The following is a 26,045-nucleotide window of genomic DNA, read 5'->3' on the forward strand; positions in this document are numbered from 1 at the left end:
TATGTATCAGTATAAGAGGACTAAAGGTAAGACAGACAGAAGTTAATACAGACTACATGCTATTTTCCATGTAAGATGTAATTTGTGTGTTGCACAGATGTTTCCCCTCACATCTGTAACTTGTGCAGCACACTGTGATAACTTACTTGCTCAAGACAGGTATTTAAAAAGTCTAATACGCATGAAAAAAAACCCCCAGATTAACAGGGTAAATAAATGTACGTGTATATAAAGACACCAAACGTTTTATTTCCTTTAAACAAAAGTAATAAAAACATGCCAAACAAATCTCAGCGTGAGAAAATGCGTACCATCATCATCAGTGACTCTAGAGCGCGCCCGACCTCCCGACCAGTCTGCTACCATAGCAACTGTAAAAGAGCTCCGAGCGTAGCCGCCTGCTTGTTCAGTGTCACCGTGGCAACGGCCAATCAGAAGTTGCAATCTCTCCGCGCGATAGTAGCGCAGCATTGCGCGCTAAGGGCGGGACGAAGTGAGTGCTCGGAGTGGTCCAATTGGACGTCTGGGTGATCAGTCAAACAGGAGGAGGGCGAGGATTGGTTCAGAGCGTTTCATTCCGAATGATATAAACATGTCATCCTTTCTCCCTGCCTGCAAGCAAGGCTTGGTAGAGGCGACCATACATACCCTGCCATGGTCAGGAGAAACGAGGAGCTAAAACAATTCATTATCAGTTCACCATCAGCCAGTATAAAACTTCGGGTACGTCTTATTGTTTTATTGCAAATGTTCTCGACATTTATAATGTGAGGGCATCTTGGTGGCACTAGTGAGCTTTACGAAGTGGGATTTTTAGTGCGCTTTTTGACATTCTTGATTATTTCCATCACTAGTACCATCAGCAGCATCTAGCATTTTGTTTTTAGAGCTCCGGTGTAAAGTGACTCCTCCCCCACAGGGCGGACCGTGTCATTTTTGAGTCTTATTTCTCGTGCTTAGCTTAAACTCTGACACAGCCACGCTGAGTAAGTGAGTGGCATTGACACGTTGTCAATCGCTCACCGCATCTGCCATTAAATAACATTAAGCACACACAACCCAAGCGCTCACCTTATACATTTCAGCGGGCTGATTTTTTTGCGCATCGCATTGTGGCATGTAATTAATTTTGCGCGATATTTTTTTTCCTCCTTTCTCGCACGTAAAGAAAACTTTTGTAGCATATTTTGTACATTTTAACATTATTGTTAGACTTGTATTTATTACACACATTATTTTGCCGGTGCGAATCATTTATTTGTAGTAATAATAAACATTTTAAATATGTAATGTTTTTGAAAACTCCTGTTATTTTTTATTTGTTTAATTTTTTTTGTTCATTCAGGTTGTTCTTGTTTTCCTTCAGACTACGGGATATTTTGTTTCCACCTGAATGTGATGAGGATTTCTCAGATTCTCAAGAAGTGCAAACGGAGAAATTTGATCAAGTAGACTTCTCATCTACGGAGCGCTTTTTTTTTTTTTAGCTGTTTGTGTTTTCAAAGAGAAAACAAAGTGTTTGGGCACCAGGCTTGGATACGATTAACCGACTAACTGCTGTTATCTGATTGTTGAAGTGTAAACACGCCAGAATACCATCGCTGACATTTCCCTAAGGACAAATTCATCGCGGGATTGGGAGACATTTGAGATTTTATTTGTGGCAAATTCCTGGACTATCTGTTTTTTTTTTCCTGTAGCCTTCTCTTAGTGGGCAATTCATGCCGTCTGCTTTCTGCTCGGGAAACCACTGTGCCGTGGACATTTGGGAGAAAATATCACCCCGCAAAACGCCGCACATGCTTTAGTTCAAGTTGCTTCTTGCATGTGCCGATTTTCTACTTACAAGCTATCTGGCTGTGTTGCGGCTGACTGATGGATGAACAAGCCCGGATCATGCAGACTCTTAGCGGTGTCAGTCTGGCTGGCCACACAGTCCAGGGGGGCATGGCATTGCCGCCTCATGGACATGACGGCCCCGACTCGGATGGAAGGAAGCAGGACATCGGAGACATTCTTCATCAGATCATGACCATAACTGACCAAAGTCTGGACGAGGCGCAAGCAAAGTTGGTGCACTTCTTTTAAATTATTGATCAGTTTTACATTGAGTTCAGATCAATGGACATTATGTAAATAATTTCTTCTATGACGGTCTAAACATAACATGCTAACAGCACTGGGTTTATATAATGACCTTAAATTTTTTATATGTATTTTATATTCTATTCTATTCTATTCTATTCTATTCTATTCTATTCTATTCTATATATATATATATATATATATATATATATATATATATATATATATATATATATATATATATATATATATATATATTAGAACCATTATTTACAATATACGTTTTCGTTTTTATCACAAAATTATCAGATGCTTAAGTTTAAACTTTCAAACTTTGTTTTCAAAGTTTAGAACAGTATATTAGTTAAATACTAATTGCTCTAAATAACACTTGCTGGCATTTTATAAACAGTAGGCTTAATAGGCATATTAACAATTAAAAAGTAAAGTTAATATGTTCACAACTGAACACACATACACACACACTCCTTCAAAAATGCACTTAGCTAGCAAATGCTTTTTTAATCTTTTAATCTACAATCAGTAATTGTAGAACTACAAAGTGCTTCTATATGGTAAGTGGAGCTGATAAAATGGACAGTGTATGTAGAAACAAGGAGGTGGTTTAAATGTTATTATGGTTGATCAGTGTGTATATATATATATATATAGTGCTGACAATCATCCACCACCTAAATAATACCTGCTCTGTGGTGGTCCTGTGGGGGTCCTGACCAGTGAAGAACAGGATGAATGTGTAGAGAAACAGATGAACTACAGTCAGTAATTGTAAAACTACAAAGTGCTCCTATATGGTAAGTGGAGCTGATAAAATGGACAATGTGCGTAGAAACAAGGAGGTGGTTTTAATGTTATGGCTGAACATAACATGCTAACAGCACTGGGTTTATGTAATGACCTTAATTTCATACCTGCATCTTTTCAGTCCTTATAGATTAGAACCAATATTTAGAATATAGGTTTAAGTTTTTATTACAAAATTAACTGATGCTTAAGTTTAAACTTTCAAACTTTGTTTTCAAAGTTTAGAACAGTATATTAGTTAAATACTAATTGCTCTAAATAACACTAGCTGGCATTTTATAAACAGTAGGCTTAATAGGCATATTAACATTAAAAAAGAAAATATGTTCACACACACACATATATGCATACACACATATCTACATATATGTACATGCATTATATATGTAATGACTGTAAACAATCTTTATCACTGTTGTGTTTTGCACTACAGGAAGCATGGGCTGAACTGCCACCGAATGAAGCCTGCCCTGTTCAGCGTTCTCTGCGAGATCAAGGAGAAAACAGGTAAGCGTGTTTGTTTAAATGACTTGCCAGCCAAAATGCCAACGCTAAGTGACTAAACATTTACACACCACCATTATTTACAAGCAATTCTTTTTACACTTGTATTGTTTTCCCCTCTCTTGCCACCGTGTTGCAGTCTCACGCTGCAGAGCTAACATCCGAATCGCTGCTTGTTGTGTGCCACTGAATATCACGGTCCCAGCAACCGGGCACTAAGTTTGGTAAACAGTTGGCAGAAAGGCAACATTTTTACATTTGCTTGCTTCCTGGTGCACCAGACTGCAAAATAATGCAGTCATGGTTAATCTAGCCGGGTTAATACATCGAGCCATTCCAATATTGTCCCTTTTAACCCGATGTAAAGCAGGCTATTTATGACTTGGCTGCAGTACAGTGGTCCACACTGTCGTTGTGTCTGTGCGGTGAAGCGTGCACACGTCCATTACCTCGGTTCATCCGCAGCCAGACTGCTTAAATATAATCACCGCCGGCGCTCGGCGTGCGCAGCATGTGCGGAAACGTGCTCCAATTCCACTGGCATTTAGCCTAATTATATGTCCAGTTTACAGTATGATTATCAGCACTATTGACGGCTAATTGTCTTTATTTTATGTAGGAAGTCGATTTTGATGAGAAACAGATTGCATTTTAAACTTACTAAAGAGGAGCAAACAAAAATCTGTAATAATAAACATAGCTGGGTGTTAAAACTGAAGTTTTTACAATTACTTTGATTACTTTGATCAATTGCTATTGATCTGTTGATAGCAGCCAACCAGTAGAATACTTATTTACTTGGAAAATAGTTGTACATTATGTATTTGTTTAATAGAAAATCAAATACCATATTTGCATTTACCTTGCAATTCATAAGAATATGTGTTATTGTATGGTCCTACTTTTATGAGAGTCAGCTGTTTACTGCATCAGTTTGCATCCTCTCAAAACATTACTAAAGCTTACAGTGTATGTCGGCTATAACTTACATTTATTTATGTCCATGTCTCTGTGAAAAGTTATTAAAAGGGGGTTAGCACCTAAGATGCAGCAACAGTTCACTTAAATGCACAAATGCAACAATGGCATAGTAACGGGTGTTTCTAGAAGCATAAGGACTTCAAAGATGCACACAAGAAGGTTTATATTATTTATACTATTATATATTATATATTAACATTATATATTATAAGAGGCGAATATGATGACATGCAGTGTCTTGGCAGTTGGTATTCACTAAAACAAATTGTTGTGTTAGTTTTCTCACAAAGGTATTATAAGTTATTCCTAATAAAATCAGCTTTAAACGAATCACACTCATTTACCTAAATTTATGTATTATTTTACAATATTTATTTATTTATGATTATTTTTTAAAACATATTTTAAGCACAAAGTACATATACACTTGTATGTCTTTTTAGTGTTGCTATTTTGTGGTTGTCTGTGAAATTGTGCGTTGATGGATTAGTGGCTTTTTTGTGGTTTATAAACAGAAATTGTTAAAGAAAGATGATAAAAGTTAATAAACTTGTAGAGTGCTGGAGCTTTTTTCTGGTGAGGGCAATGCTCGGCTACCCAGCCTGCCTAAGCAGTTCTTTATGCTTGTCCAAAGTATAGAGTGAATAGTAAGGGTAAAAGTTAATGCATTTTAAAACTATGCTTTTTAAATAATTGCAATTAAAAAAAATATGTCAGCATAGTGTGTATTAATATGATTATGTTACACATAGACTGTATCTGTATCTAAATATGTTTAATATTTATGCAAAAAAAAAACTTTAAAAACAAATGATTTAAATAAGCTTGTTTACTACTTTAGAACAATAAGACTAACAGACTGACAAGCTTTAATCTGCTCATTTTTTCAACCTGTTGTGAACATCTGCTTCTGTTTGCCACTGTTTTTTTTTTTACAGTAATAAGTTGTTAGGGATATGGAAATGCTTCTCATTTATGTGAAACTGTATATCTCAAATTACACAAATTAAATGGAGCTGGTTTAAATGAGTGTTTTGTAGTAGTACTGTTATATACTGGCAGATGAGATAAGCTACTATTTTTTCTTCAACAAATAATATTGTTTGTTATTTTACACAAAGATTTAGTAACACATTCTCTGCAGGGAATAAACGTCTGCACGATATGTGCACAATGTATGAGTAACAGCTTAATTTACTTAGTGGTTAATATAAGTCATGTATTATGGCATATGCAAAACATGACACATTTAATATTTCATAGTTTTTGTTTTTTACCCCCCAAAATTAATAAAAACAAATAAATATAAATTCTGCACTAAAATATATTTACAAAAAGCATATGTGGATAACTTCTGTTTCTTGACTAAAAGTATTTTTTTAATTGACAAAAAGAAACCACATTACATTTTACCTTTAATTGTTAGAGAAAGTTAAATAGTTATAATGTTACATAAATTATAAAACATCAAAAAGGGGGTTTGTTTGTATTAATGTTGGTTAAATTATGACAGCTTGGACTGAATGCAATTTATTTATTGCCTACTGTGCGATGCAAGTTTTCTATCCTAATTAATATTTTTAGAAATGTCAAAATGCTGCAGTTTTGTTAAGTAAATTAGTAATTTATGTACCACTTATTATAAAAGTAGTCTCTATACGGTAACTTTTTGTGCCATCGTGTTTGAATGTGGACCGTTCTGTTTGACATTTTGTTCAATTACTTTTTTTGCTGAATTATATATTATATATATTTTCTTTATATTAAATGTCATTTTAGAATTTTATTTAGCAACTTTTTCCGTGAGTTTTAATTATCCAATTTATATAATAATTATAATATAATAATTTATAATGGAAAAAATCTCATCTTATCAAGTCCCCATGGTCCTGGTGTTTGCATCATTCATGAAAAAGAATAACCCTAGTCATGTAGACAGTTAGGAAAGAAACAAATTTGTTTAGTGTGAGAATTTTTATGTGTCTGTGTGCATTTTTCAGTGAGTTTTTGTGTATTTATGGAAATTTATTTGTGTATTCTAACATTTTCTGAAATAGGCATATTAGTTTTTATTGTCTGCATATGTTGTATGTGCTGCTTATAATTGAAGCAAGTAAACAGAAGTAAACCCATCTTTATTTGGCAGTGGAATGATCATCCTTGGCTGTATTAAATGTTTGGAAGGCTCACTTACTAAACAGCATGTGTGGTGATTTGTTACTGTTCCCCACCATCTCTTATTCATGTTTGGCAGTACTCAGTTGTGTTGATTGGCCTTCTTTATAGGCGTATATTGTAGCCCAGCTTGACTCTTTTGTTTGCTTCTTATAGCATAATCCACCTCTTCTGCCCTTCTTCCTCTCTTTTGCCCCATTTTAACCAAAATACAGCCTGCCAGCTGACCCTCTCATCCAGCTATTTCTATTTCATTTTTGGCAACTTAGTCTACGCCGTAAAATAAGTCAGGGTGAGTTAAGCTAGATTTACAGTATGTTGTATATTGTATAACCATATGCCTGATAGTCATGTAATTATTTTGATTCCATTTAAAAGGTTATGATTATCTTTTTATCTGCTAATTTGTTTCTTAACCTGTTGTGAACATCTGATTGATCTTTGTCACTATTCATCTTGTTCTTGAGAAAAGGGCTTTTAGTTTATGTAAAATTGTGTAGCTACAATTCACACAAATTAAGTGGAACATAATTGGTCTAAATTAGTATTTGTACTGCTATCTACCTGCATGTTGTTGGTACTGATTTTTTTTCAACAAATAGCTTTTTAAATTATTGCTTTTCAATGGACAATATTCTGTTATTTAAAAAAATATATATGTTAATTAATTATCTGCATAGAAGAAACAATTACTGAATAATAGCTTAATTTACATATTGGTAAAAAGAAAGTAAACCATATATTGTGGCTTGTACATAACTTAGGGCACAAGTAATAATTTTTTTATAGAATTTTCCCCCCAAAAAGCATATTAATACAAAGATCAGAGAATGGGATATTTATTTTTGTTCCATTTAAAGGATGTGTTAACTGATTTTTACTTGAATTAAGAAAAACAGGGTTTTTGTCCAGAGTTGTCCAAACCGATTTATAAGGCTAATATAAAACAACTTATTTTTAATAAGCTAAAATATGTGAATTTGTTTATAGACTTCTTTTTTCTTATGACTGTCAAATTACTTTACTAGAAGTAATTTTCAGCCTCTTTTAATTTACTCAAAGAGGTCTTGTCTAAAAACTTTAAAAGTATAGGGTTGTATAGGGTGTATAGGGTTGTATAGTATAGGTTGTATAGAGTGACATTTATAGGGTTACCTCACCGTGTACTTGTGTTTGTGTCTGGCAGTTCTGTGAAAATCTAAATGTATTCAAAATAAGACAGGGTAAGTTAAGCTAGATTTTTAATATAGGGTGACTGGACAATAAGGGAACACCTGTATAAAATGAAAATGGTTTGGCAGACATTGATCCAGTTTTAGACACAAGCTGTGAGGGAAGGGAAAAACCTGTCACGCCATGTCGCCAACACGACGGCCGTCTTGAATGCCACCATGTTGGGTTTAACTGTTTTTAAAATGAGATGGTAGGAGTGTGACACTGGTAGAGAATGTCACAAAAACACTGCCGTGTTTCTTGTTAACATAACTTTATTTGTTCTTATGGTAAAACAGTGACTTTGAAACAGTGACTTTCAGAATGCGTTTGATATTCTGTCCACCATATTCATGAGTTAAGGCTTTCTCCCATTACTGATTACCCTTCACCAAACATCTTGGCAAATGCTAACACAAGCAACAATTCTGTTTTTAGGATAATTAATATCGTATCTTTACATAGTAAACTAGTGTCTTGACATGACCCTGCAGGTAGAAATCTGAAGAAGTTAGTGTGGCAGGTTGCCCCTAGATGTGCCAGCTCGAAGTTTGCTCAATTGCTATGTGTGAACTGTTTAACAACTACATCCGAGCGGTTTGCCGAGCACTAGCTGATCGCTTGCAGACTCAAGAAAAATATCTAGCATGTCGAATATCTGGACCTGTCGGCGACTTAGAATCATGTAGTGTGAAAGGCATGGTGAGTGGCAGTGGGTGCTATGCTGAACTACAGCCAATGAAAACGCAAGATACGGGGTGAAGGGAACCCCGGGGGAGGAGTTGTAAAAAAGTGAAACGGGCATAATATAGTTTCTATCAGAATACATTGGCACACACACAAGCTTTACAGTATTTGTAATCTTATCGTCCACACCGAACCACAATACCAACACTGCATTGTAAAAAAATATTTATTAACCTTCAACTCCCTACAGAACAAACAATCCCTGCTGGTCGCGTATCCCAATCCACTCAGATTTATTTATTACATATCAGCGTACAAACAACTTTGATCACTCGCTTATTGTTGACGTGCATTTTTGGACATGGTATTACTAAACCCCTTGTCACTTATCGCATGTGTTTTCGTGACAAAATGTAGTATGGGAGACCAGATAGACTCGTCTGAGTTTCCTCATGGTGATGGATCGTGTAGTGTGAAACCCCCTATCGCTGATCAGTCGTGTAATCTGAAATACACAAAGACTTCCGATTGCAAGAGATTCAGTTGTGTAGTGTGAACTGTACAGCGATCTGACTTGGAAGTCGTGTAATGTGAACTTGGCATAACCCACAATCTACAGACAGACGTCGAGTGCTAGGTTGCAGGTTCTTGCTGAATGAGGCCAGATGAGCTGCTACATCCATAGTGTTTTTTTTTGGTCATACAGCTGTTGGTTTATTGATGATGGAACCTTTTTTTGTTTGGCAGCTGCATTGTGGGTAATGGGGTCCCTGTTTGCGTGGTTCAAATCTTTTGCCATGACATGAGTGCTTCATTCACTGGGAATGAGGATGATCTTAACAGGTTCTGCCTGGGATAGCTCCATCCTTCACATAAAGAAAAATAAGTACATAAGAAAAATCTGTTGAAATAATATGTTAACATGAAGCAAAAATAAATGATTTAAATGTGGCTAAAAAAGCCTTGTTGTAAGTAAAACGTATGTGTTATTTGGTTCAGGAAATCTCAGAGAGGTCTCAGAGAGCATTACAGACATTTCACTCCAGTTACCTTTTTGTTACAAACTAAGATGACAAGAGACAGAGAGAGAGGGAGAGAAACCATTCAATTCATAAAAGGTTTTGCAGTGTGTAGTGTAGGAAAGCTTTCTTGGCACTCCACTATCCAATATTCAAGATTTTCCCATTGCTAAAGCCCTTTTTATTAATTCACTTTGATATGCTAATTAGAAAGCATAATGCAAGAAATGAGATTAAGTGGCAGCATGAAATCATTTGCCTGTCAGTAAATTGAGTGTTTTAGCAGGAGGCGATTGTTTTTTCTTGGCGTTTGCTTTTTTGCATTTAAATGAATCAGATGAGAGAAATGTGCCAGAATCACTTTAAATTACTTTCCATATGTGTTTTTTAGTTAATTGTGTGCTTTTTTTCTTTTCATACTATCTTCCTCCATGTCTATAAAACATCACAGGCTCATGATGACTAACTATGCTTTTAATGAAGACACTGCAGAGGGTCTTTTGCGACTTAATTACTTCCAGCATAATCATACTTATAATCTCTAATTTCTTACCAGATGTTTTATTGTACTGAGGAAGTTGTACATTTGAGCATGTTCTGTGCACATTCGTTGACGTGCAGCCTGAAGGATTTTAATAGAACCATGTTTTAACATGCTTTCTGTTGATGATAGGGCAGGTATACCTTATATACACTGATCAGCCATAGCATTAAAACCACCTCCTGGTTTCTACACTCACTGTCCATTTTATCAGCTCCACTTACCATATTGTTGTAAGCACGTTGTAGTTCTACAATTACTGACTGTAGTCCATCTGTTTCTCTGCATGCTTTTTTAGCCTGCTTTCACCCTGTTCTTCAATAATCAGGACCCCCACAGGACCACCACAGAGCAGGTATTATTTAGGTGGTGGATCATTCTCAGCACTGCAGTGACACTGACATGGTGGTGGTGTGTTAGTGTGTGTTGTGCTGGTATGAGTGGATCAGATACAGCAGCGCTGCTGGAGTTTTTAAATACCATGTCCACTTACTGTGAGACACTCCTATCTAGTTGGTCCACCTTGTAGATGTAAAGTCAGAGATGATCGCTCATCTATTGCTGCTGTTTGAGTTGGTCATCTTCTAGACCTTCATCAGTGGTCACAGGGCGCAGCCCACAGGGCACTGTTGGCTGGATATTTTTGGTTGGTGGACTATTCTCAGTCCAGCAGTTACAGTGAGGTGTTTATAAACTTTAGCAGCGCTGCTGTGTCGTATCTACTCATACCAGCACAACACACACTAACACACCTCCACCATGTCAGTGTCACTGCAGTGCTGCAGAATCATCCACCATTCAAATAATACCTACTCTGTAGTGGTCCTGGGAGAGTCCTGACCATTGAAGAACAGCATGAAAGGGGGCTAACAAAGCATGCAGAGAAACAGATGGACTACATTCAGTAATTGTAGAACTACAAAGTGCTCCTATATGGTAAGTGGAGCTGATGAAATGGACAGTGAGTGTAGAAACAAGGAGGTGGTTTTAATGTTATGGCTGATCAGTGTATACTGTACATATAGAGATATTCAGCAATCATTTAGAAGAGCTGTGCAGAGACAATGCAGAACAAATTAAGTGTTCAATTAACACAAAGCCATAAACATGGTTTACTGCTTACTAATCACACACAGTGTGTGTGAAGACATGTATTTACGTAGATTATTTGCTCTTACTCTGTTAGTGGACTAGTGGCAGCAGTGGCAGCAAAAACAGCAAGGAATAACAAGGGTGAAAGATTACCTTTATATGGTATTTCTGACTGAGAGTTTTTTTTTAAAGCACCACTCCTTTCAAAAGTGAGGTTTAATCAATAGAGAGAGAGATTACAGAAAACTATTACTGTGCCAATATTGCAAGCTTGCTCTCTCCTTCTTGCTTACTTGTTCAGATGCCGCATGCTTATTTATCTGTTGTTTTTCTTAACTTCAGCTGATCATTTTCTGGAATTGGTGGTCTAGGAGAGACTGGAAGATAAGCCAGACATCCTGCTAAGCCAAACACTCCACGCATAGCACACACACACTTTTTAAAACAAGTGCCAACAGCACTGCACCTCTTTTCTTTATACTGTACATGTATTGGTTATTACTGGTTTAATAAAGCCACACAAACTGTATGTGCACTTGTCATTAATCACAGCTGAGTTTGGCTAAAAGCATTACCTTGTACAGATATATTGTTGGTATATCCTAAACCAAAGGAAAACATATTGTCAGGCACTCTGATTAGCAAATTTGCGTTATTACAATCGTGAGCATATACTTGCTTATGTGCATAAAACAAAAGCACTATAAACCTAAACTACAAAAGATTAACAGTCAGGAAATTTGCATCATGATGAGCATAAAGCAAACACAAATAAGCAGTGACTTCCTTATGCAGATTTAGTGTTTTATGTGAATGCTTGGTTAAATACATGCAAGCCACAGTATAAATCTGTTTAACAAAGTAGACTTTGGCATCCTTTGTGTTAACGTCTGCCCCTGTAATGCATTTGTAGTGACAAGGTGCAAGGAAAAATGGATCTCTCTCATTGGATCTTGATTTTGCCACCCTGTTCTTCTTGTTGCGTACATCTTAAGGTTCATTAAAGTTCATAAATACTCACACTACTCACAAACATAAATACATATTTTTGTCATAAAACATGACCACTAGTTTCGTTTTATCTTTTCTGTTTTTGAAGTAGCCCTTCATGCAGTGTGTTACAAGGTTACCCTTAAGTACTTTATTACTGCGTACAGTCCAACAATTCTGCTTTTATGTTTGCACTTTTAATTATTGAGTGTTATAAAATAACTGTGACGTGAACTTGTCTTAGTCTCTGACCTGTTTTATCCTGATTTCTTTGATATCACTTTTCCTCTAAATGTGCAAGGAACTGGACATGTTAATAAATTTTTTTAAAATTAAAAATATATATTTAGTCCTTTTAAAAAAAAATGAAAATCAGTACAAGTTGTGCACTGCTGTTTTGCACTTATAGCACAAACTCAAAATCGTGTTTAATATACAGTATGTTCAAATTGACCAATATATATATATATATACACATACAGTGGACCCTTGAGTTACGAACGGTTTTCCATATAAACATTTTGGGTTACGAACTATCTTTTTCAACTTAACGTACGAATAAATTTCAGATTACGAACAGAAATTCGCGAAACATGTGACGTCACAAACAAGTTGACTCCAACCGTCTCTCTCTCTCTATATACCGTGAGCAAACATTCAGACAGCAGACGGTGTTTTTCTGGTGTTTTCTTTATATTTTGTAAAATTCAATATTAAAAAAAGCCCCCAAAGAATGTACAGAGGAAGCGCAGTGCTAAGAAAATTAAAAAATCTATTACATTTGTTGTTGTATAATTACTCCTGGCAGTAGTTGTCACAGTGTATCAGACAGAGGGGACAGTGAGTGCGAGAGAAGAAGGAATTCAGCTCAGTTCTTCTTTTGTGCAATTACACCTACAAAATACAATACTATTAAAATATAGAAGGAAATATTAGAGAAATATGAGAGTTGTTGTTTCTGGTAGATACATTTTATAAACAAAGAAGGAAATTTATTATTATGATGTATGGTACAGCACACGTACTGTACTGAAATGTGATGTGTGTTTATGTACAGTACAGTACTACTGTGTATTGTTGGTTATTATTGTTTATTACAGTAATGTCTATTCTATAACTTAAGATTAAGGGAAAATATACTTGTATTTATAACAAAAAAGACCATTTCAGACATTAGAAGGGTTAGGTAAGGGGGTGGTTTGGGGGGTCTGGCACGGATTAATTCTGTTTATATGATTTCTTATGGGAAAAATAGGTTTAACTAACGAACATTTTGAATGTCGGAATATATATATACAGTGAAGCCCGAAATTATTCATACCCCTGGCAAATTTTGACTTAAAGTTACTTTTATTCAACCACCAATTTTTTTTTTGACCAGAAATGACACAGGTGTCTTCCAGAAGATAATAAGACGATGTACAAGAGGCATCATTATGGAAAAAAATATTTCCCAGCTTTTATTTACATTTGAACAAAAAGTGGCATGTCCAAAATTATTCATACCCTTTGCAAACTGTCACAGTCTATGGGAAAATCCAAAGTTCTATACCATTCCAAATAGTCCAAGCTGTTCTAAAGCATCCTAATTACCCTGATTCATTGGGAACAGCTGTTTTAATCAACTCAACAGGTGAAAAACAGCAACTCTCTGCAGTTGGTTTGTGGACAGTCATGGCTAAGACAAAGGAGCTCACTAAGGACCTGCGGCTGTGCATTGTGGCAGCTCACAAGTCAGGAAAGGGCTATAAGGCCATATCTAAATGTTTTCAAGTTCCAGTGGCTACAGTGCAAAGTATTATTAAAAAATACAAGACATTCCGCACTGTGGAAAATCTCAGAGGACGTGGTCGGAAGCCAAAAGTGACACCTGTGCTGGCCAGGAGGATAGTGAGAGAGGTGAAAAAGAATCCAAGGATCACCACCAAGGCCATCCTGGTGAATCTGGGCTCTGCTGGTGGCAACGTCTCAAGGCAGACAGTCCAACGGACACTGCACACTGCTGGGTTCCACGGACGCAGACCAAGGAGGACGCCACTTCTCCAGAAAAGGCACACAAAAGCTCGCTTGGCCTTTGCAAATGCTCATCTGGACAAAGAAGAAGACTTCTGGTCTTCTGTTTTATGGTCAGATGAAACAAAAATTGAATTGTTTGGCCACAATGATGTATCCTTCATTTGGTGTAAAAAAGGAGAAGCCTTCAACCCTAAGAACACCATCCCCAAACATGGTGGTGGGAACCTAATGATTTGGGGGTGTTTTTCAGCCAATGGACCAGGAAACCTAATCACAGTAAACGGCACCATGTAAAAAGATCAATACATCAAGATTCTCAACAACAACATCAGGCAGTCTGCAGAGAAACTTGGCCTTGGGCACCAGTGGACATTTCAGCACGACAACGACCCAAAACACACAGCAAAAGTGGTGAAGAAATGGTTAGCGGACAAAAACATTAACATTTTGCAGTGGCCCAGCCAGAGTCCTGACTTGAATCCAATTGAGAATCTGTGGAGGGAGCTAAAGATCAGGGTGATGGCAAGGAGACCCTCCAACCTGAAAGAGTTGGAGCTCATCGCTAAAGATGAATGGGCAAAAATACCAGTGGAGACATGCAAAAAGCTGGTCAGCAATTATAGGAAGCGTTTGATTGCTGTAATAGCCAATAAAGGCTTTTCTATTAATTATTGAGAAGGGTATGAATAATTTTGGACATGCCACTTTTTGTTCAAATGTAAATAAAAGCTGAGAAATATTTTTTTCCATAATGATGCCTCTTGTACATCGTCTTATTATCTTCTGGGAGACGCCTGTGTCATTTCCGGTCCAAAAAAAAAATTGCTGGTTGAATAAAAGTAACTTTAAGTCAAAATTTGCCAGGGGTATGAATAATTTCGGGCTTCACTGTATATATATATATATATATATATATATATATATATATATATATATATATATATATATATATATATATATAAATCAAAGTTGATGTGTTAGAGGCAGGAAAAATGAGCAAGCGTAAGGACAAGGACCATATTGGGATGGCTAGACGACTGGGTCAGAGCATCTCCAAAACTGCAGCTCTTGTGGGGTGTTCCCGGTCTGCAGTGGTCAGTATCTATCAAAAGTGGTCCAAGGAAGGAACAGTGGTAAACTGGTGACAGGACAGGGTTATGGGCGGCCAAGGCTCATTGATGCACGTGGGGAGCGAAGGCTGGCCCGTGTGGTCCGATCCAACAGACAAGCTACTGTAGCTCAAATTGCTAAAGAAGTTAATACTGGTTCTGATAGAAAGGTGTCAGAATACACAGTGCATCTTAGTTTGTTGCGTTTTCTGCTTAACACACAGTTGTAGGTGGTACTACAAATATTTTTTTTTATTGTGTCTAGTAGCTAAAGTTATTTAGTGTTTTATTTGTTTTATCTGTTAATCATTAGTATTTTGATCCTCTAATGCATACACTTTGTTGAGTAATGAGCATATCCCTTACAAACCACAGGGTAAGAGAGGTCCTGTCACTATTATTCAATAATTTTTGATTTTTTATGAAACCAGCAGCTCTGCATGAGTGTAATTACAAGCAGGATTATATACCAATTCAGATATTTCAGATTATACCTCAGTTTTTTCTTCTGTATGTGAAATAGACACTTTATTGAATAAATGATGCTCATCTATCTGACCCTAGATTTTCTGGCTAACCTTTCTTTGCACATATTAAACATTTAAACAGACAAAGGCTACTTCTTTGCTGTAATGAAACCAGTTCTAAGAGGATAGGGTGGTCAAAAGAATAATCATAGTGTATTATGTCACACACATTAGAAAGTCTTTTAATCCAAATTCTAAAGTGTATACTCTGTACAAGTAGTTGTGTTGTGCTTAGCAGGAATTACATTTATTAACCCCTACCTTTCATATTCATAAATTCTATCATTTGAACTGCACAAAAGCATGGTCCATATGTGACCCCATCTATTCTCTCCTTCTCTATCTCTTTCTCTCCCAGGGGCCTTGAAGGTTTTTTTTTGTAAACGAAAGCAGTGGAAAGATGGCACAGGGCCAGATAGGTCTATATGCTGGGCTAGATCTCAGGTTTCAGGGAAATGGGGCAGATCCAGTTTTCGGCCTGCGGTGAAATGGCATAATTGGTGTCAGAGACCTGGGAAGAATTTTCTCTGTCTCTCTTATGCTCCCACCCTTTGCTTTGGTAAAACATGTCTACATTGTTTTATAGTGCTCCTCTCTCATCTCTCTTTCTGCTATGTCCTGTTCTGTCCTCTCTTTGTCTCTCCTCCCTGTCCTTTTATTTTCCATCTTCTCTCATCCAGTCTACTCTCTTTTAGTCTTATCTTTGCTTGTATTTTGTTCAAATTTTAGATTGGGATCAGGATTAATCAACACCATAACCATATGCATCAGTTTTTTGTAACAAATAACAAATAAATATGCTTGCAATAAACGATAAATGGTTAATAAAAGGAAGCAGGTGAATACTGTCCTGTGTCTCTGCCATGCTTGAATATGAAGTGTGGTTGCTTGGTTGCTCACTAAGATGTTCAGGTTGATGTCAGGTCTCTGCAGACAAGCAGGACCTTGCTTTGTGTACAAAAGGCACGGTCATTTGGAAACAAATAAGGTTTTCCCAAAACTGTTGCTGCTAAGTAAAAAGCATGAACCCAGTTTTTAGAAACGTTGGAGCACTTAACACTCTAAAAATGAAAAAATAATTTGTTAAATTGCTCAAAGAAAACATTTTGTGTTTTCACTGATAAACCTCATTTTAAATATTAAAAAAAACAATAGAATAAAAATAGAAAAAAAAGTTGTGGCACAGGCAAAATAAGACTAAAGTTATAGAAGTTGTGATTCACCACTTCCTAAGATAATTGGCAGTCAGTTCAAAGACAATGTTTCTTAGCACAAGAATTGCAAAGAATTTGTCTTACACCATCTACAGTAAATAATATCATAAAAAGACTCATAAAAAGTCAGAGGAAATCTTGCTGGTTCAAGCCCCACTACTGCCACGTTGCCACTGTTGGGCCCCCGAGCAAGGCCCTTAACCCTCAATTGCTTAGACAGTGAACTGTCACAGTACTGTAAGCCGCTTTGGATAAAAGCGTCTGCTGAATGATCAAAATGTAAATTAAAATGTAGAACAGTGTGGCTTTGTAGACATGTGGCATGTGCTTGACTAACCTGCCTGCAGTCCAGATCTGTGTTCTATTGTAAATGTATGTGGTGCATAATGAAGAAGCGAATTGGAGACCACAGACGGTTGAGCAGCTTAAGTTTTGTATTCAGCAAGAATTTGCAAAACTGCAACAATTAGTATCTTTAATTCTCAAATGTTTAAAATGTATAATTACAATAAAAGGTAGTGTGACCCAGTTGTAAACATGCCTCTGTCACAGCTTTTCTGAGTGTGTTGCAGGCATCCATTTCTATATTTGTTTTTATTTAACAAAAATAATTGAGTTTGTCATTGAAAACACTCAAAATCTTTTCTGTTAAATAAAGGTTCAAGTAAATTAACAAATGTAATTTTTTATTGCATTTTTAGAAAAGGTTCCAGCTTTTATACTATGTCTAAAAATAAATAAAAATAAATAAAAATAATACATAAAATTAATAAAATAAATATTTCTAAATGTAGATTAAATAAAATCCACATCTCCCTGGAAAAGTTTACATTATTTAAAATGCAGTAAAAACAAGAATCTATTATTTGTTAATTCTCTTGAACCGTAATTGCCCCATACACAACAAACTGTGATGCACTGTGTATTCTGACACCTTTCTATCAGAACCAGCATTAACTTCTTCAGCAATATGAGCTACAGTAGCTCGTGTGTTGGATCAGACCATGACCCGGTTGCCGGTTTACCACTGTTCCTTCCTTGGACCACTTTTGATAGATACTGACCACTGCATACCGGGAACACCCCACAAGAGCTGCAGTTTTGGAGATGCTCTGACCCAGTCGTCTAGCCATCACAATTTGGCCCTTGTCAAACTCGCTCAAATCCTTACGCTTGACCATGTTATTCAGTTCACCTGTCAGTGGTCATAATGTAATGCCTAGTTGGTATATATATATATATATATATATATATACATATATATATATATATATATACGTATATATATATATATATATTATGTCTATGGTTATTTTAACAAGACAATGCCAGAACTCATTCTGCATTTGCCAGGCTTGGTAGAGCGAGTGTGTGCATGACAGGCCTGCTTGTAGTCCAGATCTGTCTCCTGTTGATAATGTATGGAGACAGGGAGACAGACAGTGGCAACCATGAGACATATAGGGAGACAGACAGTGGCAACCATGGTATATTGAGGAGCTGAAGTTTTGTATCAAGCAAGAATATGCTACATTTTTCAATTTGTTTCAATGTTTCAATTTGCAGTTATTAGTTAAGCAACAGTTCAGTTTATTTTTTCCTTAGTTCCAAAATAGTTAATGTGTTATTAATAGGAACACATCAGTTAAATAAATGTTGAAGAGAACTAACAAATCGTATATTAGTGTTTTCATTGCATTTTGCAATATGTTTTAAACTTTTTTTTATTGTGAAAATGATAATTTAATTATGTTACATATTAATATGCATTTATTCCATTGTTTTCATACATTTTCCATTGTTTCCATACATTCAATAGATGGTTTGTTTTGTAAAAGCTTATCTTTTATTCACTACATAATAGCCTCAGAACAAAATACTGCACACTGTGCACAGTGTTTGTCAGTAGTAACATTGAGCAGTAGATTACTTTTAGCTTGTTAAGGTATATGTCTCTGCCTGGTCTTCACTGTTTTTGTATCTGTCTTTCTATCCGTCTCTTTCCCTGACAGTGGTGGATTCCAAAAGACAGCATGTCAGTTATTAGTTAATTTATTTAATCAGGCTTTTTGGCACTATGCTTGTCTCCTGGCTCTGCTGCAGTAATTTTATTGATGGTGAGATGCAGACAAAACCACATGTCCACAGCCGGAGAGTTCCTGTCCCGTCAATAAACAACAGCCCGCTCAACCCAGCATGTCTTAGCTGAATGCAGCCTAATACATTATTACCAATGATTCAAGTTCAGTAGCTGCATGTGACTAGAAGGCATTTCAAACAAAGAGTAATTATAATATAAATTATGCGAGGAGTGTTAAATTGTGTCCTTATTATTTAACTATCATTTCTTTTTTCATTAGCTCTACATAAAAATTAAAGGATCACATCCTTTATTAAATCTGTATTGGTTCATAGAATAATAAAGCACCAGGTTTGGTTTACCATCCCATTAAAGCTGACAATTCAGCAGGAAAGGTGTGATTATTTCTGTGTTTTATAAGAGATCGCATAAATGTTTAATCAGCTTGGCCATGGTGACACTCAGTCGCTTCACCCCTCCCCCACACCCTGCCCCCCACACACACATTTTCTCTTAATCAAAACAGAACCTAATGTCAGACATATCCTCTGTTTGGGAGGTGTGTATGTGTGTTGGGTGAGTGGGCTGGGGGCTCTCTGCACGTAACTATGGGTGTGTAAGTGTGCATCCTGACAGCAGTCATTCTGCTAACAAGGAGTAATTAGTTCATTTATTAGACAAGTTTTGGCTGTGTAAAGATAAATTAATACATATTGTAGGATTTTACATTTTGTTAAATGAAGAGAATTTGCTAGTAGTAAATCAGTACCTGGCTGCACGGTAACTCGATGGGTAGCACTGTCACCTCACATCAAAAAGGACCTGGGTTTGGCCGCTCAAGTGGCGCAGCGGTAAAAACACACGCTGGAACCAGAGCTGGGATCTCGAATACATCGCATCGGACCTTTGCTGGCTGATTGATGCCACCTGCACAGAGATGAGAAAAGAGTGCTCTTAGGGTGTGTCTCTCCGTACACAATGCTGAGCTGCACTGCACTCGTCAAAGTGTAGGTGATAAGAGGCATACGGCATGCTGCCCACGTGTCGGAGGTGGCGTCGGTTAGCTTCGTTCTCCTCAATCAGAGCAGGGATCGGCATTGGTGGAGAGGAAGCATGACGCAATAGGGCAATTGGACGCGCTAAAAAGGGAGAAAAAGGGGAGAAAATGCATAAAAAAAGGACCTGGGTTTGTTTTCCCAGGTGAAGCGGTGCAGGTCCTTTCTGTGTGGAATTTGCGTTATGCAGGTTAGCTAGAACTGCTTACCAAGGTGGCCTCCAGTAGGAATGCATGTTATTTGGCCTCTTCATGAATCAAATGTATACAGTGGTACCTTGTAACTTAACGTCCCCAAACTCAAAATCTTCGAAACTCAACACCCTTCGTAGAGAAATTTGTACCCTTAAACTTAACGTTTAAGACAAAAAACCCTTATTGAGCAAGCCTAGGGCGACAGTGGCAAGGAAAAACTCCCTAAAAATTACAGGAAGAAACCTTGAGAAACCAGACTCTGCAGGGACCCATCCTCTTTGAGTGGCCTGGAGGGTACTTTAAATAAATAGGATTTACACAAATCATGCAAACACAACATTACATTGAACTGAAAGTAGCACTGTAACTAGCAAAAAATTATTGGAGTTCTTCATTGTTCAGTTCAGTCTGTGATAAAGTCCGTTGTAAGTTCTGGACATTTTTGGTGCAAACACGCCAGGTACCCATCCCATCTAGTAGGAGCAGCATTGTTGGCACGGCAGTCTCAACTTGCAGTCTTTAACCTCGAGAGTGTAAACAGGTTTCGAACAACAGAAGATGTGGTTACAGTGTAAAACCCTAATTATTACAGCTTAACTAAGTTTGCTTGTTTAGTTTGACAAGACTAATCAAAAACCTGAGTAAATAAATATGTTTTCAATCTAGACTTGAACATCGGAACTGTGTTATAAGTGTCAAAAACAACCCCATTATTTTAGTTTAAGTGAATTATCAAGATTTTATTTTGTGTTAATTTATATGCATTGTTTCTCTTTTAATTTGTACATTTGTAACCTTTTCTGAATATATATTAATGTTATACATATACTGTAAATGTCAAAACTTGTAGGTATTCAGAGAGCGGCTGTACTATTGTAGTAAAATGAGATTGCTGAGCAAAACAGTTAATTTATGAAATGACTGAGCTTTGCCTATCTCTCCAGAGCTCGGATTATCTTTTATGGATGCGGGAAAGCAAGACACACACACACACACACACACACACAATCACATTATCACACACACGTTATCATGATCAGTTCATGTCTTCATCCTGCAATAAATCATCAGTTGCAGAAGTGAGCTGTGTGTGATCATGGGAAAACCAAACATTGTGGGAATGGGTGTGAATATGTTACCCTTGACAACATAAATGTAATCGCTAGGTGTCAACAGAGTTAGGAGAAATAGCTGTAAAAAAGGAAGTGAAATTTATTTTTCCCTTGATATTTCTGTTCTTTTATTTTTCAGCCAAACTTGTATATGGTAACGTAGGGATCAGCACAGAAAGTGGGACAAGATACTTACTAGCTTTAGTAGTGTGCGGTAAGGCTTGTAATTTTGGAATGGAGAGGTGAGAAAAATTGCAGGTGCACAAAAGTGCACGGGAGTACTGTGAATGTGTAGTATAGCCCCATGCCAGAGATGGGGACTTCAGACTCGACTCAGACTCGTTTCAAATGACTATATATATATATACAGTGGGGAAAATAAGTATTTGATCCCCTGCTAATTTTGTAAGTTTACCCCCTTACAAAGACTTGAACAGTCTATAATTTTTATGGAAGGTTTATTTTAACAGAGAGAGACAGAATATCAACAAAAAATCCAGAAAAAAAAACATTAAATAAAGGTTATGAATTAATTTGTATTTAATTAAGGGAAATAAGTATTTGATCCCCTACCAACCAGCAAGAATTCTGACCCCCACAGACCGGTTATGTGCCCATGAAGCACACAAATTAGTCCTGTCCCTGTATAAAAGACTCCTTTCACAGAATCAGTTTCTTCTGTTCAAATCACTCGACCACCATGGGCAAGACCAAAGAGCTATCAAAGGACGTCAGGGACAAGATTGTAGACCTGCACAAGGCTGGAATGGGCTACAAGACCATCAGCAAGAAGCTTGGTGAGAAAGAGACCACTGTTGGTGCGATAATTCGAAAATGGAAGAAATACAAGATCACAGTCAATCACTCTCACTCTGGAGCTCCATGCAAGATCTCACCTGGTAGGGTAAGAATGATTCTGAGAAAGGTGAGGTCAGTCCAGAATTAAACGGGAGGAGCTTGTCAATGATCTCAAGGGAGCTGGGAGCACAGTCACCAAGAAAACCATTAGTAACACACTTCGCCATAATGGATTGAGATCCTGCAGTGCCCGCAAAGTCCCTCTGCTCAAGAAGGCTCATGTACAGGCCTGTCTGAAGTTTGCCAATGAACACCTGAATGATTCAGAGAAAGCTTGGGAGAATGTGATATGGTCAGATTTATGGTCAAAAATTGAGCTCTTTGGCATCAACTCCACTCGCCGTGTTTGGAGGCAGAGAAATGCCCAGTGGGGATGGTGTTCTTGGGGTCATATCCAGCATTTCTCTGCTCCCAGCTCCCTTGAGATCACATACATAGCAATGGCTAAATGTTCCAGCTAGCTTCCAGCGTAGTGAAGAAGCGTCGCTCCCTACTCCCTCCTTTCAACTGGAAACTCACTTAAAATGGTGGAATACCCTATGTAGTGCACTTCACAGTAACAGCTACTGTGAATGAAATGCTCCTACAGATTTGGCGCTAATGATTGAAAGAACCGCTTTCAGAACCGATCAGACCTTCTGATTTTAATTGTTAGTAAGAAATGCTGTTATTTGCATGTATTTAGTTTGCAGCATCACACAGATAATGTGTCAATGAAACGCTTGATTGGCTTTCTAACGAGTTCATGTTTTACTTCACAACGGAAAAGTTTGGAGATTTTTAATTATAAGCACATTTACAAAATAACAGATTATATTTCTAATGGGACACACGATTATAAATTTAATAGAATCTGGAACAACATAAGCTAAGGTAAGCAGTGGTTTGGGATTTTTTTGCTGTGTTTTGGATTTTGGCTGCTGTGCTGTAATTTGCAATGAAAACAAAACGTATCAGTTTAAGCTTTTAACTGGTACCTTCTTGTCACAGAAATTACATTCATTTGCACAATGACTAGGAAAATAATGGCACCAAGTAAAACGGCTAAATACAGTCGCTAATCTGTTGTTGTTTTTTATCTGAACTTACATTTGTTTATTTCTACGCTACATTTATAATATATGTTTTGTGTTTATTATATTGACTCGTAACTTGACTCGGACTCCAGCCTAAAGACTCGTGACTTGAGTCGACTCGTGACTTGACTCGGACTCGTATTTTGTGACTTGTGAACATCTCTGCCCCATGCTATCATGCAGCCTAAAGTAAGCCACACAAACTCAACATTATTTCTTTATTAGGTATCTCTGTCAATTGGTATTCAAATAGCACAACACTTGCCTTTGAGTAATAGTTGACATTTTGAACTAATTAATCAGCCAACATAGTCTAAGGTCTTTTCTCATTAGCGTAAGGGTTAGACGAGGGAAGATATATGCTTCCTGATGATATACTTGTCTTTAATCATGATTTATGCAGATTTCCGATCGCAAGCAATTTATCAAAGGTTCAGGGAGGACATGTAGGGAATAATGCAGGACAGGGCACATTTCATTACTTACTATTTGATTGATCCTGCTGAAGAGATATGATGGTGTTGTTTACATGTGATGAAAATTCCTGCTTAGTAGAACACACACACACACACACACACAGACATATTTTAGAAATCAAAAATATTCTTTCTAAATGTTTTAAATGTTTTAAATATAAATCCAAATAATCTAAATAATTTGTGAATGTTTAAGTTACATTGTTTTTACATTAGGCTTATCTTGTTAAATATATACACTTACACTGATCAGCCATAACATTAAAACCACCTCCTTGTTTCTACACTGTCCATTTTATCAGCTCCACTTACCATATAGAAGCACTTTGTTACAATTACTGACTGTAACCTTTTTTAACCTGCTTTCACCCTGTTCTTCAATGGTCAGGACCCCCACAAGACCACCACAGAGCAGGTATTATTTGGGTGGTGGATCATTCTCAGCACTGAAGTGACACTGACATGGTGGTGGTGTGTTAGTGTGTGTTGTGCTGGTATGAGTGGATCAGACACAGCAGCGCTGCTGGAGTTTTTAAATACAGTGTCCACTCACTGTCCACTCTATTGGACACTCCTACCTAGTTGGTCCACCTTGTAGACGTAAAGTCAGAGACGATCGCTCATCTATTGCTGCTGTTTGAGTTGATCATCTTCTAGACCTTCATCAGTGGTCACAGGACGCTGACCACGTGGTGCTGTTGGCTGGATATATTTTTGGTTGGTGGACTATTCTCAGTCCAGCAGTGACAGTGAGGTGTTTAAAAACTCCATCAGTGCTGCTGTGTCTGATCCACTCATACCAGCACAACACAAACTAACACACCACCACCATGTCAGTGTCACTTCAGTGCTGAGAATTATCCACCACCCAAATAATACCTGCTCTGTGGTGGTCCTGACCATTGAAGAACAGCATGAAAGAGGGCTAAGAAAGCATGTAGAGAAACAGATGGAATACAGTCAGTAATTGTAGAACTACAAAGTGATTCTATATGGTAAGTGGAGCTGATAAAATGGACAGTGAGTGTAGAAACAAGGAGGTTGTTTTAATGTTATGGCTGATCGGTGTAAGTGAGGCATTCCTATATGTGTTTAATTGTAAATGTGTTTGTGTGATGATACTATTAACATTTGCTTCTACAAAGCACTTTGTGTTAAATATGTGCATTTTGAGGTTAACGTTTTTCCACACACCATCTGTACTTTAATGTTTTAATTACTCTTAATGGGTAACTCTTACTGTTAATTAAATACTCTTAAGGGGGAATTATATCTTTTTTTAATCTAGGACAATTTATTCCAAAACTTTAGGCATTAATTTGATGCTGCCCTTCATTTGCAGCTACAGTCATGCCAAAATATTAGCATCTCTGCACTTTTTTAGAAAATGCACCATTTCTCACAGAAAACTGTTGCAATTACAAATGCTTTGGTTTTTCACATTTGCACTGGAACAACACAAAAAAGCTTAGAAACATTATCTGATATCATTCCACACATAACTCTAGAAATGGAAAGGACATAATTATTTTATTTATTTATTTTTTTAAGCATTTTTCCCCATTTTCCTCCCGATTTAGCACACTCAATTTTGTCTTTCGCTGCTGAGAGATACCAGATTGCATCCGAGGAGAGCACGTCGCTGTACACTCTTCCGACACGTGCACAGTCCTCCTCTTCTTTGCCCTGCATTCTGCACAGGCGTCTCTTCCGCCAATCAGGGTCCTTACACAGCGTATAGACCGTTTCAAATGAATATTCATGAGTCCAGGAAGTGACGTTGATGTTCCTAAGACGCTTCCGCTTGGAGGTAAACAGCGCTCAGAACAATAGCGATTGAGCACAACTGCTTCAATTCTTTTGCGCTAGTTCAGTTGTGATTTATTGACAGTATGTCTAAATTAAAGTTAGGACCATGTTGTTCGGTTGTCGGATGTTCCCTCAGGCCAGGTACAAACTTGCTTTCAGAAATTAAGGTGAACAGATTTCCAAAAGAACGCACAGCGAAACACTTGGATTGCTGCTGTAAATAGAGACGGCTGGATACCCACCATCAACTCTTATAATAAATGTAATATATATTATTTCATAATAAAATATTGTAAACAAATGTACTCAGTTGAACGCTGTTCTCATGGTGTCTTGTCCCTGACGTTTAGCTTAAGTGTATTAAAATACGCCGGCACTTAATATTTGTATTAATAGAACAGAATAAAC

General features: G+C 37.1%; 1 protein-coding gene across 6 annotated transcripts in view; it reads left to right on the forward strand.

Annotated features, from left to right (window-relative positions):
• The first annotated feature begins 507 nt into the window (after positions 1–507).
• Positions 508–26,045, forward strand: part of pbx3b (pre-B-cell leukemia homeobox 3b) — a 117,774-nt gene continuing 92,236 nt past the window's right edge. For 5 of the 6 annotated variants that reach the window (XM_062998570.1, XM_062998565.1, XM_062998568.1 and 2 more), the window contains exons 1-3: positions 508–723; positions 1,367–2,069; positions 3,344–3,417. In XM_062998570.1, the coding sequence (XP_062854640.1) occupies positions 1,876–2,069; positions 3,344–3,417 (268 nt within the window). In that variant the 5' untranslated portion in view covers positions 508–723; positions 1,367–1,875. The remainder of the gene's footprint in view (positions 724–1,366; positions 2,070–3,343; positions 3,418–26,045) is intronic. The other variant, XM_062998566.1, reaches the window with a different exon arrangement.

This window comes from Trichomycterus rosablanca, chromosome 7 (genome assembly GCF_030014385.1).
Source record: "Trichomycterus rosablanca isolate fTriRos1 chromosome 7, fTriRos1.hap1, whole genome shotgun sequence".
Classification (NCBI taxonomy): domain Eukaryota; kingdom Metazoa; phylum Chordata; class Actinopteri; order Siluriformes; family Trichomycteridae; genus Trichomycterus; species Trichomycterus rosablanca.